The 16944-nt window shown below is 39.0% G+C and overlaps 1 protein-coding gene across 1 annotated transcript in view; it reads left to right on the plus strand.

The window, feature by feature from the left end:
- The window catches only part of ARHGAP8 (Rho GTPase activating protein 8), a 57256-nt gene that overhangs the window by 22278 nt on the left and 18034 nt on the right, over nucleotides 1-16944 (plus strand). The window contains exons 4-9 of the mRNA XM_027702501.1: nucleotides 1658-1745; nucleotides 4480-4611; nucleotides 6094-6180; nucleotides 10034-10132; nucleotides 11178-11288; nucleotides 15516-15589. Of these exons, the coding sequence (XP_027558302.1) occupies nucleotides 1658-1745; nucleotides 4480-4611; nucleotides 6094-6180; nucleotides 10034-10132; nucleotides 11178-11288; nucleotides 15516-15589 (591 nt within the window). The remainder of the gene's footprint in view (nucleotides 1-1657; nucleotides 1746-4479; nucleotides 4612-6093; nucleotides 6181-10033; nucleotides 10133-11177; nucleotides 11289-15515; nucleotides 15590-16944) is intronic.

Below are 16944 nucleotides of genomic sequence, written 5' to 3' on the forward strand. Positions count from 1 at the left end.
CATTTCCTGCTCTAGTGAAGAGGGAACTTGTCTGAGTGATAAAAACATGTTTTCAAATCCTTCAGGCAGGAGTTGAACTCGGATTTTCCCAGTTCTGCACCGGTTTTTCTCTTGCTTCTTCCTCCAAGTATTTTCTTCTCAGAATGGGAAAGGAAATAAATCCTTATGTACTGCATTTCTTGCTTTGAACATCAGACTGTAGGTTGTACTGTCTTTTTTAAAGACAAAACTGAGTTAATTATATCAAAATATATGGACATGCTTTCTTACTGAAACTCCAACCCTCAGCCCTGCACAGGACCATCCCAAGAGTTTTTTTTTCTAGGTTTTAATTCAAGCAGTCAAATGTGACCACCAGTAACAATTAGTGACTCATTTAATAATTTATCTGGGAACCTTTCTATGGTTTATTTTGCTCATACCTCTAACAGATTAAATATTCTGGAGTGCATTGTAACATAGCAGCTTTTTTTTTCCCACAAACAAGCCGTGATTTAGAAAGCAATCTTTTATTAATGTTTTAATTTAATTTTAGTACATCATTCATATTAATGCATGTCACGTTATAATGCCTTTATAAGCACTCTGAGAATATAAACCAAGACACTTAAATAACTTCAGGAAATAAATTATGGTGTGTTAAAGAACAATATGCTGACATACCTGGGTACCTATAATTGTGGTGGTGTGCATGTTCTTCCTCTAGTGGTGCTCAAGCACTTTAACCCAGGAGTGAGAATTTATTTTTAATGTGGGAAGGGACATCAAGCCTTGTGGTATAAAAAAACCCTTTGAGAAAGACAATAAAATAAGCATCCAGCCAAACAAGAACAGGAAGAAAGAATCAGCCAGCAGAGAAAGGAATGTTTGAGGAGTCAAAACTACACTTCTACACTACAGCTACTTAATTCGGGGTGAGAGGGGAACAACATAATTATAAATATTGTCTAAAAAAAACCCAATTCTTTAATGTATTCCTACCGATATCAAAGCCAAACTTTGATGTTTTAGTGGCAATAGAAGCAAGTATTGAATATCATTTGCTTTGAACATTGAAGTTAGACTAAGAAATATATTTGTGTCAAATACTAATTCAGTCTAACCATTTTATGGGGTGTTTCTGTATTGCTTTAGAAGGAATGGTATCTTTCCTATAGATATATCATACTTGTATGCCTTGCTTGATGTGTTTTAAATGTGATCTGAATGCAGCAGTGCTTCTGAAAGAGAGGATCTGAGAAAGCTTAAGCTGGTTAAAAACATCTGGCAGAGAAGCAAGGCAGAGCAGATACCCAAAGCTCTTGTAGGCAGAGCAGCATTCTAATAAATTCCAGATATAAAGCATGGAGAGTTTGAAAACGGGTCATTTCCAAGACTACAAGGGAAAGCAGGCCTGTTTTCTCCCACACCTGAATGCTGCAGGAGGACTTAAGTGTTCCCTGTCCTGAGCTGAGCACCACCAACCACCTCTGGATATGAACTTTCCACAGCTTTGCTTCGTCTCTCGCCTTGTGCTCTCTGTAGGTCTTGACAGGGAAGTCTCACAGCATGTTTTGAGTAATAACAGGAGGTGGATGTAGCCCCAAACATCACAAGAGCCACACCATTCCTCCAGAGCTCTGAAATGAGTTGTTTTTATTAACTTTCTGTTCCCTAGGTGATGACAGCTCGGGAAGGAAGGTGATCACCTTCAGCTGCTGCCGGATGCCCCCCTCCCATCAGCTCAACCACACCAGGCTGCTGGAGTAAGTCCCTTTTCATCTCCTTTACACTTGATATGAAAAATTCTGTTAGCTTGTTTCCAGGGGAATGAGCTTTCAAGGAGGAGAGAAGCAGGAGGCAAGGAGTGAAATTAAAAAAGGATGTAAGACCTACTGGTGTTAATATGAAGTGAATGAGATGATGACGCTGCCAGTTGCCCTGACTGGAAGGAACCATTTGCTGTGTACTGAAATTAATTTGTTGTCTTGATTTTATTAAAGAATTCTTATTATATTTAAAAAATTAATTCATAATGAGGACCAATGAAAGTGAAATTCTGGTGTTTTAGATGCTGCGTACATGTGCTCTCCTGAATAGCTGTGTTTGCTTTAATTTGCTATCTTTTATCTCCTAAATCGCTCAGGAAGAGCATTGTTTAGTTATTTGCATTCAGTGGGTTTTCTATTTTATAAAAATATCTCCATTTCATTCAGTATACTATGCTTAACATTTTTATGTGTGTCTCACTTTGGGTCTCTTGTGTTAAAAGAGGTTGTGAATAGGTAACTTTGCAACATTCTTCCTTATAAACTTAGTGTTTCTGCCTTGTAGTTTGTCACTACAAGGTCTGTTCTGTCATGAGATTCCTGTCCTTACGAAGCATGTTTGGAGTTCTTGTACAAATGTTCTTGGCAAAATGTTTCAAATGTCAGTACCCACTGGAAAGGACAGAAGTGCTTTTGCCTCAACTTCTCAGAAAAGGGGAAAGGATTAAAACACATTATTTAAGAAATGGTTTTGAGAGCACACAGGGAGTGTTGGTGCCAGGGAGGAGAGAGAGCCCCACCAGTCACCTCCTCACACACAGGATCACCTGCAGGGATTAGCAGGAGTGTGACAAACAATATTTCTATCAAATCTAGGAACCTTCCTCAGCTCTGTGATGAAACTCAGGTTTCCAGCCCTTAGGTTTTTCTGGACCTGAAGATTTTACATGTTTTCCTATATTTGAACCCACACCAAGTTCACCTGGAAAGTCTGAGCTCAAAGAACTGAAGGCAGGTGTCTGAATGGGGAGGTAGCAATGCAGCTGTCAAGTGATCTGCTTTTAGGTAGTTAGACTCTGGTGTTGAATCCTGAGGAAAAGCTGCAGAGTAGGCCCTGATTGGCGGGTATTTTGTGATGAAATCACTTAAAGAATTGATTTGGTAAAGCTTTTGTAATGCCCCTGCAATTCTGTTACAGCCTTGGAGCAGGTAATCGACTGTAAAAAATGCTGGTTATTGTATGCCCACAAAACACTCTCAGTTATTTTTAAAATACAGACCGTCTGGATGCAATGTGACAAGGAATTTACGTGCTGTAAAATAAAACACCAGGCACTCTGTGTGTAACAATATCTGTTTAGCTGTATTTTAATTTCAAAATCTTTAAAAAATAAAAAAAGTCTTGAGTGACTGTCACTACTACTTCTTCCATTAAAATACCATTCAATGCTTAAGTCAGGGATCAAAACATCATTATATTAATTGCAGTGGCAATCCTTGTCCCAGGATACTGGCAATCTAAAATTTACTATACACTGAGGGAATAAGCAGATTAATGAGGCTTTGGGAGGGTAAGAAGTGAAGTTATGGGCCTTTCCATGCAAAGGTGGGTAGTCAAAGTGGCCCTGCAGAAAACCCAGCCTAATAAATGGCACGTTTATTATAAATAATATTATATTTACATTAAAAATAAAATATTATTTTATATTATAATAATTATTTTATATTATAATTATATAACAAATAATAATTGTATAATATAATTATATAATATATAATCATATATATTTTATATTATAATATACTATTATATTTATATTAAAAATAAAATTATAAATAAATTATAAATACCTGCTTTATTGAAGAAAAATTGCTTACCTACAATTAAGGGCTCTGTTGCAGAATAAGAAGAGAGCATTGAAAATAACATGAGAAAGTTGAAATCTGACACAGCAAGACATGAGGCCAGATTGCACTGCTCCATCATGGCTTGATTTGAACCATTGAGCTGTGTAATGGGCCATCCTGTGCTCTTAATTGTAGGAGAAAGGGAAGAGAAAAGCATCTAAAACTGTACCATAAAAGAATGAGCACACAGAAATCTGCTTATAAAACATGCAGTATTATTTCAAGATGGGATAAGTGGTGTAGTTCTTTAAATTAGTTTTAAGGGAAACGATCTATGAACGCAGGCACCACGATGCAAACAAGGGAAAGGCAAATACAGTCAAGAAAAGCAGTTTACAGTAACAGGTTGTAATTGGCAGTAATTCGGGGTAATGGATTTTTCAAGGATTTAAAAAGTTTTAAATTGAGAGGAAAACCCAAGATGTGTTGTTTATTGTTTGGAAAAGGCAAAATGACATTTTTTTTTTGCTTTGTCTCAAAGGAAGGACTTTACAAAGACCAGGAAAAAAGCAAAATAAAAGTTGCTGCTAGTTAAAATGCATCTCTTCAAAAATTTCTTGGCAAACACAGTCCCGTATTGTCTTCATCCTTAAGTGATTTGTGAGCACCACTGTTTTTGTAAATAAATACATTCTTTACAATTTCAGGCGTTGCAATGATGTGGAATTATTGGCCACATTGCCACCAGAGCAAGATGAACTTGTCAAACACCTTGAAGCAAATATGAATTTGCAGTCACTGTGCAAAAGCAGCACAGTTAGTGCTTAAAAAAAATCTCCTCCAGTAAACTGTCTTAAAACTCCAATGTTATCTTTCTCCTCAGGTACTTAAAGTACACCCTGGACCAGTATGTAGAGAATGATTACACGGTTGTCTACTTCCACTACGGCCTGAAGAGCCTGAATAAACCATCTCTGAAATGGTTGCAAACGGCCTACAAGGAGTTTGACAGGAAGTATGGCTCCAAAATATTTGATTTACTCTTAGGATTGTGTAGTGTCTGTAAGTAACTTCCATGAGGGAAGTGGATCTGTCCTGATCCCCCCACAGCTGACTGAGCTCATTTTGCCATTGCTGATTCTTACAGTGATGTCAGTGCTGTTGGAAAACAAACACAAAAATAGCTCCTTTCAGGCTTCTGGGGTCAAAGGAAAGGGAGGACAGAGGAGAGCACAAAGGACAACAAAATTAGCTTGGATTGAAAGCAAATGTTCAACAGGAATAGTTTCAAAAGAATAGATCTTGGAAGGTTTACAGCAGAGGCTCAGTAAAGTCTTTTGGACATTTAATCGTAATCTAGGAAACTGTGAATAATTTAAACTTCCACCCAGTGAGCAGATTATGCCCCTCACTGCAAGGTACAAAACAAACTTCAAAGGGAAACTTTAGTAAAGCAACTCAAGTGTTTTGCTTGTCTCTTTTCATCGTGGATTTTGGCTCCTTGTCCACAGCAGTGCCAGTTGCACAGGAGTAGTTGTTTGCTCGTGTGCTATTTTCATGCACAGGGCCCAGTTAAAAACCAGAAGGAAAACCTGCAATCTCTGAGCTGGTGCCTTTTTCCCCTCTTAGCATAACCTGGTTTTCCTCAGGAGTTCACCATCACATTTTTTCCCCCATCCTTGTTTTCTAACAGTGAGTGTTGACTCCTGGGGGGAGGAACACGAAGCAAACCTGGCAGAGTAACAGGCAAAAATTATCATTATGCATTTCTCAGGACATATCATTATACATTTCTCAATTTTGTTTTGCAATAACACTGAATAAGAGCAGAGTCTTTGTGTGCAGCCTGGTTTCCTTTTTGGCCTGCTAGAATCCATTGTTTATTGATCATGGAATGGCGCTGTGGAATCAAGCAAATCCATAATGAAGGAAGGGTTTTTTTCATACAAAGGGAACCAGGCAATATCAAACAAGTAGCACTTGGCTTCACCTTTAGTAATTACTAGCAAAACAGGCCAAAATTAGCGGTAAAATTAAAAAATTAGGTGTAAATTCTACATCTGAAAATTTAGAATTTTTCTCCAACACGAAACTCCCATAAGCAGAAGATAAAGGGATATGAAAGAAAGTGATTTTTTACATGACAGATTTTTTTAATGGACTCTTCATTCTCTTATCAGTACTTTTTTTTCAAATTGCCTGATTTCCTTTCTGTCCCCCTGATATTAAATCTATGAGACAGCAGACATTGGTTAGGAACATAGTGGTGTTAACTTGGCCTATTGTCAAAGCTGACCATTTTTCAAAATTGTGTATGGCTTGTTTTTTTTTTTTTTCATTTTACATTCCATTTCTTCTGAATTAGGTCTTTTGAATGTATTTGAAAAGAATGCTGTGTAATGTTCCTGTAATGATACCTTCCATTCAGTTGTAGCTATTCAGTTCTGCCATCTGTGGTATTCAACATTCTTCTAACAATTTCATTTTCTTTCCCCAGGTATAAGAAAAACCTTAAAGCACTCTATGTTGTACATCCAACCAACTTCATAAAAATCCTGTGGAATATCTTTAAACCTCTTATAAGGTACTTGGCAGTTTATTGAACACATTATTCCCGTTTAGTTCAAGGATGGTTTGTTCTCTAATAAGTTGCTTTTAAAAAGGCTTGAGGTAAAATATGTCAGGTAACAGCACAATACCCATTTAAACTGTGTGGAATTAATGGGTAAGGTGAGCTCAAGCTGGGGTATGAATAAGAGGGTAGAGTCCTTTTGCTTTCTAAGAAAAGGGAGTCTCAATTCTTAGCAGTTTTACTGGCGTGTTAAAGTAAATATCACTTTTAAAAACAGTTATTCTGCGGACCACGAGTGATTTTTTTTGTCATGTTTGACAGCACTTCCCATAATGGAACTGGGGGGTGTGACTGGAGTTACTGGGTGGTGCAGTAAAGTGGATAATGAATGGTTAACCCTCAGGGGGAGCTGGAGTGGTGACATGAATAGGAATGATACAATTGTGTGTTCAAAGTTAATGGATAAGCCCTGAAGTGCCTGGAAGGATTTGAAATGGAGGATATAACGGTGAAGGTGATGGATTTTACTGTGTGTTGTTTTCCCTTTGCATGGTAGAAGTTGGTGCTGCCTCCAAGGAAGCACCACCAATGGGCAGATACTGATAAGTGCAAGGATGGCTGGGCTTGCTCAGCTTCTGCTCCTGAATTTCTGTCACTTCCCAAGTAATTCTGACATTTTGCTGATTATTTTATGGATGTCCTCAGGGCTGGAGGATGAAAACAGCTAATCTTGAAAAGCCACAATGAACCAACCAAAAACATCCACTACAGGAACTTGCCATTGATTCAATTTCTGACTGGTAGAAAGCTAATTAATTAGAGAAGGGAAGTTTAACTTCCAGGCAGACAGGAACATGTAAGAGGCACGTGGAAATAAAAAAAGCAATTACAGCTAAAAATCACTCCAGAATATGCTGCTCTTGAAACAAGAAGACTGATTATAGATCTGTGTTTTAACTAGCAGTAAAATAAATGTCAGTGATCCAGGACGTAGTGCAATGGTGAGAAAAGTGGACAGAAACAGGATGCCCAGTACCTGATGGTGGCTTAGGAATGGGGATGGATTTTCAGTTGGTTTGTTTGTTCCTGATTTGCTTTAGGATGGGTATGGAGAGCTTCCTAGAAAACAGAAGAAAACAAACCTAACCAAACAACACAACCACCCAAATAAACAAAAAAAGGGCAAAAAATAAACAACAAACCCCAACAATTAAACAAGAAAAATTCTTGGTGGGTATTACAATACTCAGGTGAACCAACTTCTTTCTCAGGCAGCCAAAAGTTCCTTGGGAATAACTCCAGGCAAGAGGTCTGGGGACACTGATGATTTTCATTCAGTGCGTGTTAATTCACTCAGTGTGATATCTGACTTACAGCAATAATTGGTCACTAATTCTTACAAAATAAAAGTTCACAGGTTCCAAATACTCATTTTCCCTGGATCTTACTGTGTGTAAACAAGTGAAATACCTTTTTTTCTTGGAAAGTACAATGCACTGGCAATTAAATCTTCTTTTGCTTTGAATATGAAAATGGGTGATCCTGATAAGCTGAAGCCTATCTGGCATAAACAATTCAAAGCAGGGCTTGTCAGATGCAGCATCATCATCAAATTGACCTTCTGAACAATCTGTTTTCGTCGGGATTGGTTGGTTTTGTTTGTGCTGACATTTACCACTTTTACCACTGTGTACCTGGATGCTTCTTTTGAGTCTAATTTAGTAACACTCTCTGTGTTTAAAATCTGTAACCAACAGCAACAAAGCTATTTGTACACGGGGACTGACAAAGTGATTGGAAATACGAGGAAACTCTGAAATGCTCCATAAACCAGAAAGCAGGAATTAGCTGAAGCTTGGGAAAAAACCTCTTTATTCCTTTTTTGTCTTAATAGCTAAATGTGCACATGCGTTTTGCTTTTTGGGTTGACTCTAGTTTGGGTTTGTCAAGGAAGGAAAAATTTAAGGATATAATTTTAAATTTAAGTGTGAAAGGGCCCATGTACAATCTCCTAAATTATACTCTCATTGAAGACTAAAACTTATTAGCAGTGCTAATTTACTAGAATAGTACAATTTCAAATTTGTTCACAGTACCTTTCCCTTCCAGTTTAGATTAATCTTACCTTGGCAAATCATGCTTTTAATGTAAGTGTCAATATTAATCCAGCCCACAAAAGCAAGGGAGAAAAGCCCTCTACACCTTCTGTTTCCCACCTTTGCTGAATTAAAGCCCAGACTCATTTGTGGATAGTGTTGCCAATAAAAATAGCAGATGTAAAATAAATTTCATTATGAAGAAGCATGTATCTATTTTTCAGGGGTCTGTTAGTACATTTGGTACCTGTTAGCACATGGCCTAAATACTTTTACATGATTTTTTAATGTGTTTGCTAACAACTGGACAAATAACAGAGAATTACTAGAGTGAAGGACAAATGTAAGTATTTTAGCATTCTTTTATTTGAAAGGATTTAAGAAAATGTAAATACATTAAATTTTTCAAGCTCCTAAGGTTGATTGGTCTTCCTTCCAGTCCCAAAAGAAACCAGCAAGCAGGTTATGTGTTCAGTCAGGTGTATTTTCTCCAAACTGCAAAACAACAATAAGAAGACCACACTCCTATATGTGAGCTCACAGAAACCACCCACCTGCTATCAAAATAACAGACATTTAGGTGGTGGTGGTGATGTGGCATTTTTAAGGAACAGCACTAATTCCTAATTACAAATTGGGGGTTCTGTGACCTGTCCTGCATTACCAGAGGTGATTAAACACAGAATCCTGTGCTAGCCCGTGGCTTGGGGAAGATGTTGGAAGCCCAGGCTGGTTTGGATCAAAGACACTCTGGAGAGCTCTGAAGTTGTGCATGCACAGACTGATACTCCTCAGTGTCCCCAAACTGCTTTACTTTCAGCAAAATTCAGCTCGTTTCAGTTTAAATCTAAAATTTGAGGAAGTGGCTGATGTTTGTGCCGTGTCCCACTAGGGGGAGCGTGTGTATGTGGATTGGACAATCCCGGGATAAACTCAGTCACTCCACAGCTTTTCTCCAATTTCACCATGGAAGGAAGGTGCAGGAAAGTGCACTTTTTATCACCAACACCTACTGTTTTTCTCGGCACTTCATTACAGCACAGATGCTTGGTGTTGTGGAAAGATATTGCATTATTTCAGACCGTGTGTACAAACGTGTCACTGACCCTTGTTTGAAAACCTCAGCCTGTACAGTCCTATATTCTGGCTGAAACTCAAGACCTAACTAGTGACACTTCAAATTTGGAAGTCTGCTTTGTACAGCTCAGAGAAAAATCTTACCACTCATGGTGTTTCCTAGAAGTTACCCAGCCCTTTCCAGAATGGATAAAGCTGGTGAACCAACACTATCAATGCCTTGAAAGTATTGCCTGTTGCTTGACTGATTTATGGTTTATTTCCACAGCCCTGTTATTTTGTCTTTAGGGTGGAATGCCTAAATAATACAAACATGTTGTTCTGCTGCCTGTGTAACATTTTCTCCAAAGTTAACCGTGCTTTTAGTGAGCTTTCTAAATGCTGTGTGAAACCTGGTTTTCAGTGGCTTTTAAAGCAGTGTTTTTCATATCTATGCAAATCACAAAACACTCAGATGGAAGGCAGTTATTTTTATTCAAATCAGACTCTCAGGCATGCACTGTATATGTTTGATCATATGAAATGAAACACATCTTACGTCTCCTGCTGCTTCAATTACAGTCTAATTTTGAGTTGCATCAGCACTTACATTTTTGTAATAGAAACTAAACCCTTTGTAAACGTTCCTCCCATGCTGATTTTTATACCACTTTGTGATTTTTTCTCAATTTTTTTTTTTTTTTTTTTTTTAGCCATAAGTTTGGGAAAAAGGTCACCTACTTGAACTATTTAAGTGACCTGGCAGAACATCTCAAATACGACCAGCTAAATATCCCCCAGGAAGTCATCCGGTACGTGGCAAATGTAACCCACCTTGTCTCACTTTTCCTCAGGTAGAGTTGCATCCTGTTCACTGTATTCTGAGCAGAACCTGTTTCTTCAGTGATTAAAAGTCTGATTTACCTGCTTTGTGCTTGGTTGGGTAAATTCTGAAAGCTGCATTGGCATCAAACACGTTCTGAGGCTCATCAGGTGTTTAGTTTTCTACAGATCTGGAACATCTCCATCTCGGTTGTGGGACATTTCCTTAATCTAATTGCAACTTCTCTGTGAGTGTAAGCAAAACCAACCCACAGGTTGTTACTGCTTGGGCAGAGCTGTAATCCTGACCTCTTTCCTTGCATATTGTAGCAGATTAAGTGACTTCCTTTCATTAAGAACATTCCCAGTCAGCAAAGTGTTGGTTGATTTTAAACTTTACGGACATATCTGTTGTCAGTGGTTCCATTATTTTTATTTGTTGGAGTGGAGGGTGGGAGAGAAAAGGGAAAGGAATGCAGAGGGCTGTACCTGTCAAGTGCCAGCGTTGGTGTCAATAACATCTCCCCAACACGGTGCTTTACATGGAAATGCTTTGATGTGCTGACAGGAAGTGATTTTATGTCACTGCTGAATGAAAGGAACTGGAAGCTTTGATTGCGACTCTTGCTGATGCCTGGCCGGTTTTTTACACACCTTTTGTGTAAATATGGAATAACAGAAAACACCTTACAGCTCTAGGGTTATAAACTGGATTGCATGGTTGGCAAAGAAAAGAGAGTTGTGTTTTGAGTAGCAAATTATAGTGTGTTCCTATTTTTTGGACTTATTTATTGCTGTGCTCCACTGGCTGAAGCACAGGAGCTCTTCTGTGTCATGCTTAAGTATTCTACCACAAATACCACTTAAAAATTTCCTCATGCTGAAATTAAATGCAAGTTCTGTAAGACCTGCAGAATATATACACTATTGTCAGGAGATCAGCATCGTGAGCAGCACTTACAGCTGTTCATATACACAATCTGTCATCCGTGGTGCTCAGAAAATCAATGAAACCCTGATATTTTTTTTTTGCAGACATGATGAAAATCTTCGGAGGAAACAGAAGGGAAAGCTGCCACCTGTGGTTAAGGTTCCTCCACCACGGCCACCTCTGCCTACCCAGCAATTTGGAGTCAGCCTGCAATAGTAAGCCAGGAGATTTCAAAAAATATGAGATTTCTGTACCCTACAGCTTTGTGATGTGCAGGTTCACCAGACAGACTGCCTGCAAATAATTTGTTTGTTATATGTCTAGTTTCTCATTCTCTCTGAAAGCCACAGAACTATGAGGCCAGACAATATATTTTGTGAGTTCAGGACAGGTCTCACAGTGCCAGTGACCTGCCTGATCTTCATGTTTCCATTTTCTTAGTGGTAGTCAGTGCACAACTTTTCTCCCAGTGGAGAACATTTTGCCATCTATGCCAGAGCCCCAAGCTCATGTGTTGCTGGTAGATTCTGGCAGCATGGAAGCGTTTTGGAGATATTTAGGTGACAGATAGCAAAGCCAAAATGAAGCTTCAGGCTCCACAATGGCTGCCTGAAGCTCAAATGGATGCTTGAGCCTTTATACATTGTTGTTTTGTTGCTCACAGATTGTTCTGATCAGAGTTTGATGGAATGAATAAAATCACTCTCTCCCAGAAATGCCCTGACAGCTGTTTGCGTAGATTACAGCGCTGTATGTGGCATAAAAAATGATTTACTTTGCACGAGGAATGGGATGGCAATAGTACTTGCAAGATTCAATTTTGGTAAAAAACAACACACACAAAAAAAAAAGCCCACAAAACCCTCTAGCTTCCTACCCACAGTCATTTCTGTCATCTTTCTCTGGCATCCTCCTCAAAAAACAGCTGAAGAATATTGTTCACATTCAGCAAAGGCAATTTAGGCTGTCTGATACATGGACTTTTGTCAAGTCCCCTCCCACTCCCAGTCTGCTTTTCTGGTTCTAATGATTCAGCTGTAAATGAGATATAAAATGTAAGTTCCCTCTGCTTTCTGGAAGGCCTGGAATTAGTACAATCAATACGTGTTGTGTGAGAGCTGCTATGACATGAACTTTTACAGTACCTCTTTAGAGTTTAGCCTAACCCTTGAAAAATGGCTAACTCACCTCCTTAAGCCAGAGACTGTCTTTTAGGTGGGCTCCACTGGGTCATTAGGCAGGACAGTGTTTTATGCCACCCCATTAGTAAAGCCAGGGCTGTTTTCAGGCACCAGGACACGCTCTGTGCCCTGCCTCCAGCTCCAGCAGCTCTGCTGACCTTCTCACAGGCTTTGGCCACCAGGCAGCATATTGTGTGTCACTCCTACCATCTGCTAGTCCTGCTTTATTTCTCTGGCTGTGCCCAAGCAAGTAAACAGGGTATTTTCCTGGGCTGGTGGCCGCCCTTCCTGACCCTTCCTCTTCCCAGCTGTGTTACCATCAGTAAATTGTGTCCTCACTGCTTGCCTTGGCTTTCCTGAAGTATAAAAAGGGTGACTACTTCAGAAGGGCTTATCTGGGGGTGGGAAAACACCAAGCAAGGCCTTATTATCATTTTTGTTCCAGAGAGTTCCAGCACTGGGGATGGAGGCACTGAAAAACAGATGCTCTCCGTGTGTGGGTCCGATTCACAGCACTTGAGCACCCTAAGTGGATGTACATGGGGATGGCAGTTCCTCCTGTCTGCCCATCCTTGTCCAGATTCACTCATCACCACTGGGAATTACAAATAAACAAACCCCCTGCAAGTTCTAAATCAGAAATAAAGGAATTAATTTAGACTGTGTTTGCGAAGAAAGGTAAAATTAGCGGTGGAGGGGGAGCAAAATGTGCTGGCAGCTTCTGAAATCTGAACCAAAGGAAAAGGTATCAACTTTCATCTTGAGGAATGAGTTGTTTTTGCTGATTCCCTCTCCTCTCATCATCTCTGTGGACTGTAATGACAAAATGACACCCCACCTGTGCCACGGATGGGGAGAGCGGGCAGAGAAAATGTACAAAATTGCCACAACTGTCCAGCTGCTGCTTGTTGAGTGGTTATCACAAACATTTCAGGGTGCCTCCCTTTTGGCCATGATCTTTCTGCTTGTGCATGCTGGGCATGTGTGCCCAGGGAGGAAGGATGCATTCTAAAGCAAACCTCTGCATGTCTCAGCAGGGAAAAAAATGAAAGGGAGAGGGAAAGCAAAGAGAGGGAAAGATTATCAGCCAAGAATACTTAATGACACTTGAGAACAATGTGTGAAGGCCTTGTGTGGTAACTGTCTGCTGTCTAGCAGTGAGTCACTGGGTGTGTAACATGCTGCAGTAGCTAATCATGCATCCCAGAGTGAGCAGAACTCATTCTCTGTGTGTCAGGACAGACCTCTTGGATCTGACGTGGCTGCAGCAGGATGGAGATCCATGAGTCAGTCACAGCAGCTGAAATACTCTGTTCTGCTCCTCACCTAAGCAGAAAGAAGAAGAGATGAGAATAAGATGCCTCTCATTTCAAATCTCCCACACCCCCAGTGTGAGTTTGTGTTGTCCATCACAGGGCACAGCTGCTCATCTCAGGAGACACACAGGCTGCTGACAGGATTCACAGAGAGAGGCTGGAGGTGTAATTCCATTGACCTCTGAGCTGGTCTGGTTTACAATACCTGCACTAATGTCCCTGCAATTTTTTCTGTCACCTCAGGTCCAGTAAAGTGAACTCTGTGTCCCAAATACACACCCCAGCTCGCCCCAGTGCTGCACAAACAGAACAAACCTTTGCATGTGACTCTCAGTGAATATCCCACTCCATTTTAAAATACCATTTATCTTGAGGACCTCCTTCACTGTACTGGGAACAGAACCTTTCTTAAAAGGGAATCCTGCAGAAAATGTCAGAAGTGCAAAAACACCACCTTTTTTCCTAGGAAAAAAAAAAGGAAAAGTTGTGTGTAGGTTTTATTATTACAAATTATAGCCTGGTTATTTGTCTCACCTCTCTGACAGACAAACTAGTGCTCAGCAGGAGCCGGTGCTGTAAATAATCAGTTTGCTATTTATACACTGAAATGGGAAACACATTTATGGGTAACAATAATAATTAGAGAATGTTTATAAAAAGCTGCTGGGTTGCTCTTTGGTGCCTCTGGAGTGAGCAGCTGTAAGAAAGCAAACACAATCAGTGCAACTTCAGAGAGGCTGAGAATGGGTTCCATGAGCCTAAATTGTCAATAATAAAGATATAACAGCTTCTAAGCACATTAAACTCTGGATGATGTTCCCATTTCAGTCAATTAGGCTTTTGACTAATTTTAGTAAAAGCTGCCCTAAATGTTCAGGGTTCTGATATGAATACATGAAATAAAATTATTTGACACACAGGGAGAGTGTTAGAACTCCCCTATTAGAAAAGCTAAAATTAATGTGAGGGTTTTTTCCCTCACCTTGATTTGCTGCAGGCTTTTCCTCACTGGTATCCCAAACCCTGATCCCAGTAGTGACCTCATCTCCCAGCCCTTTTCCTTATTTACTCTCTTACTGGGAGACAAAATTTCTCAGGGGATTCCAACTTTGCATGCTATGCAAAAAACCCCTGGAACTTCCTTCCTGCTCTGGTTTATTGGTAAGATTAAGTTATTAATGGGCTGTACACCACTTGTTCTATGCTTTTGCAGCAGACTTATTATATAACATTGTCCACATAAATATGTACTAAGGCTACTTTAAAGTCTGAGACTGGTCCTTTATGTTGTTGTTGATTACTGTAAAGTGTAGCATAATATCAGCAGATACTCTTGTTATGTTTTTAGGCTGCTAAAGACTTTTTTTTTTTAAATGAGGAGGATAATTGCAGAATTTTCTGTGCTGTCTAGATCAAGAAAATGCCATGTTCCATTTTTTTGCCTCAACTGTTCGCTCACGAAGGAGAAAGAAATCTCATTTCATGGAAATCATTCAGGGTGTTAATAATCTCACTGCCCCGCTTTGCCTTCAAAATAAATAGTACAATATCCTTTTAATTATACATACACTGGGGCTCAAAAAGAGCCAAATGACAAAGAAAAATCTGCATGATAAAAGGCCCCTAAACTTGCAGCATCCCTTGATCAAGACTTACTGGAAAGCATTTGCTGCAAACTCCTTCCTCCTCTGCCTTTAAGCTGCCTTGAAACCCCGTTCCACCAACAGCATCCAACCAAATCCAATCTCCAGGAGGGATAAAGTTAGTTGTGAAAGACTCTTGTCTTGGGCACAGGCTCCTTAATTTGTGGAATTTAATGTGTGCTCTCAGATTTCTCTCTGTTTTTTGCTCAGGCTGGTTTGTCTTATTTTAAACTCTTTGTCTATAAATGCCACTTAAAGGCTGTTGCTTTTTCTTTTTTCTTTATTTTTTTTTCCCCTGACAGTATCAAGGACAAAAACAAAGGTGAACTAATCCCCCCAGTAATGAAGGAAACCGTGTCCTACCTAAAAAGTAAAGGTGAGTTCTGTGTCAAAACTAAAGGTGAGTTCTGTCCTTCAGTAGTATGAAACTATATAACACTCAGTGCCTGATTCAGCAACAATTGCAACTACACACGATATGTTTATATCCTGAAAACTTGACTGGCAATTGGGCACTGTCTTGAGAGCTTTGATGGATAGGAAATAATTATTATCACATTATTGTCTCACTCTGAAAAAAAACAAAAAACAAAAAACAAAACAAACAAAAAACCAAAACAAAACAAAAAAACAAACAAAGAAAAAAGACCCAAAACAAACAAGAAAACAAAACAGAACCAAACCCAAACAAAACCAAAATATTTTTAGGATTTATTTTATTTATGTATTTTTGTTATTCTTATTTATTTTAATTTATTTTATAGTATATAATACGTATAAAATAATATAAATATGTTGTTTATTTGTATAAATTAAATATTATTTATAATAATCCTTAGGATTAATTAGGGAATAGCAAATCTGAGGAGATGTCTCGAAATATTACACATGGTAAACCCATATAATAGTCTTGGGGTTAAGTAGAATGTCCAATAGAAACTAGTGAGTTCTACTTTTCCAGGACCAGTAGCTATAAAAACTCAGTTGGAAAAAATATTTTTGCTTGCATTTACAGACCCTTTGGCTGCAATTCATGTCTGTAGTTACATTATATAGGGATATAGATTACAAAAATACCCATATTTAAAATGGGAGCAACCAAATCCGAGTTTTCTCTCTCACCTTCAGGTACAGGGCAAAGAGAGGGTGGATTTTGAACCTCTAGTTGTGCCACCAAGCTCATCTTACAGGTGACAGAGCAGAAACAGAGCGTAACTGGCACAACATCACACAGGGCTAGAACTGGGAATGATTCCTAAGATCCCTGAAAGAAGGGTGTGAATTTTTAATAGGTGTGTCAAGTGAAGAAAATCAAAAAGGAAACATCTCTGGCATTTAATGTGCCATTCAGTTTAGTTAATGTTTGAATGAATTTTGAGCATCAGCATTGTTTTTAAGACAAAAACCAGGCTCAGATCCCTATATTGCTGTTGGATGAGTTTTATTTGGAATTTTCCTCATTTAAAGAGCTATTTGTATTGACAGCACATGAATGATATAAAATACGAATTCTGAGTAAATTGTATTCTTCTGGAGTCAGAAACCTGCATCCCACAATATTCCTGATTCTTAATTTTCATCCTTCAGCTGTCATCCTGAACAAAGTAAATTTTGCTTTCAGTGTTCAAACTGTGTGTGAGGATCTCTGCTCACTTTAACTGTTGCCACCAGGGTTTGCTCTGAGTTTGAGCTTATTCGAACCCTAAGTGAGAAATTACAAACCTTTGAAAA

Source organism: Neopelma chrysocephalum, unplaced genomic scaffold (assembly GCF_003984885.1).
Source record: "Neopelma chrysocephalum unplaced genomic scaffold, ASM398488v2 Primary Assembly neopelma1_188, whole genome shotgun sequence".
NCBI lineage: Eukaryota > Metazoa > Chordata > Aves > Passeriformes > Pipridae > Neopelma > Neopelma chrysocephalum.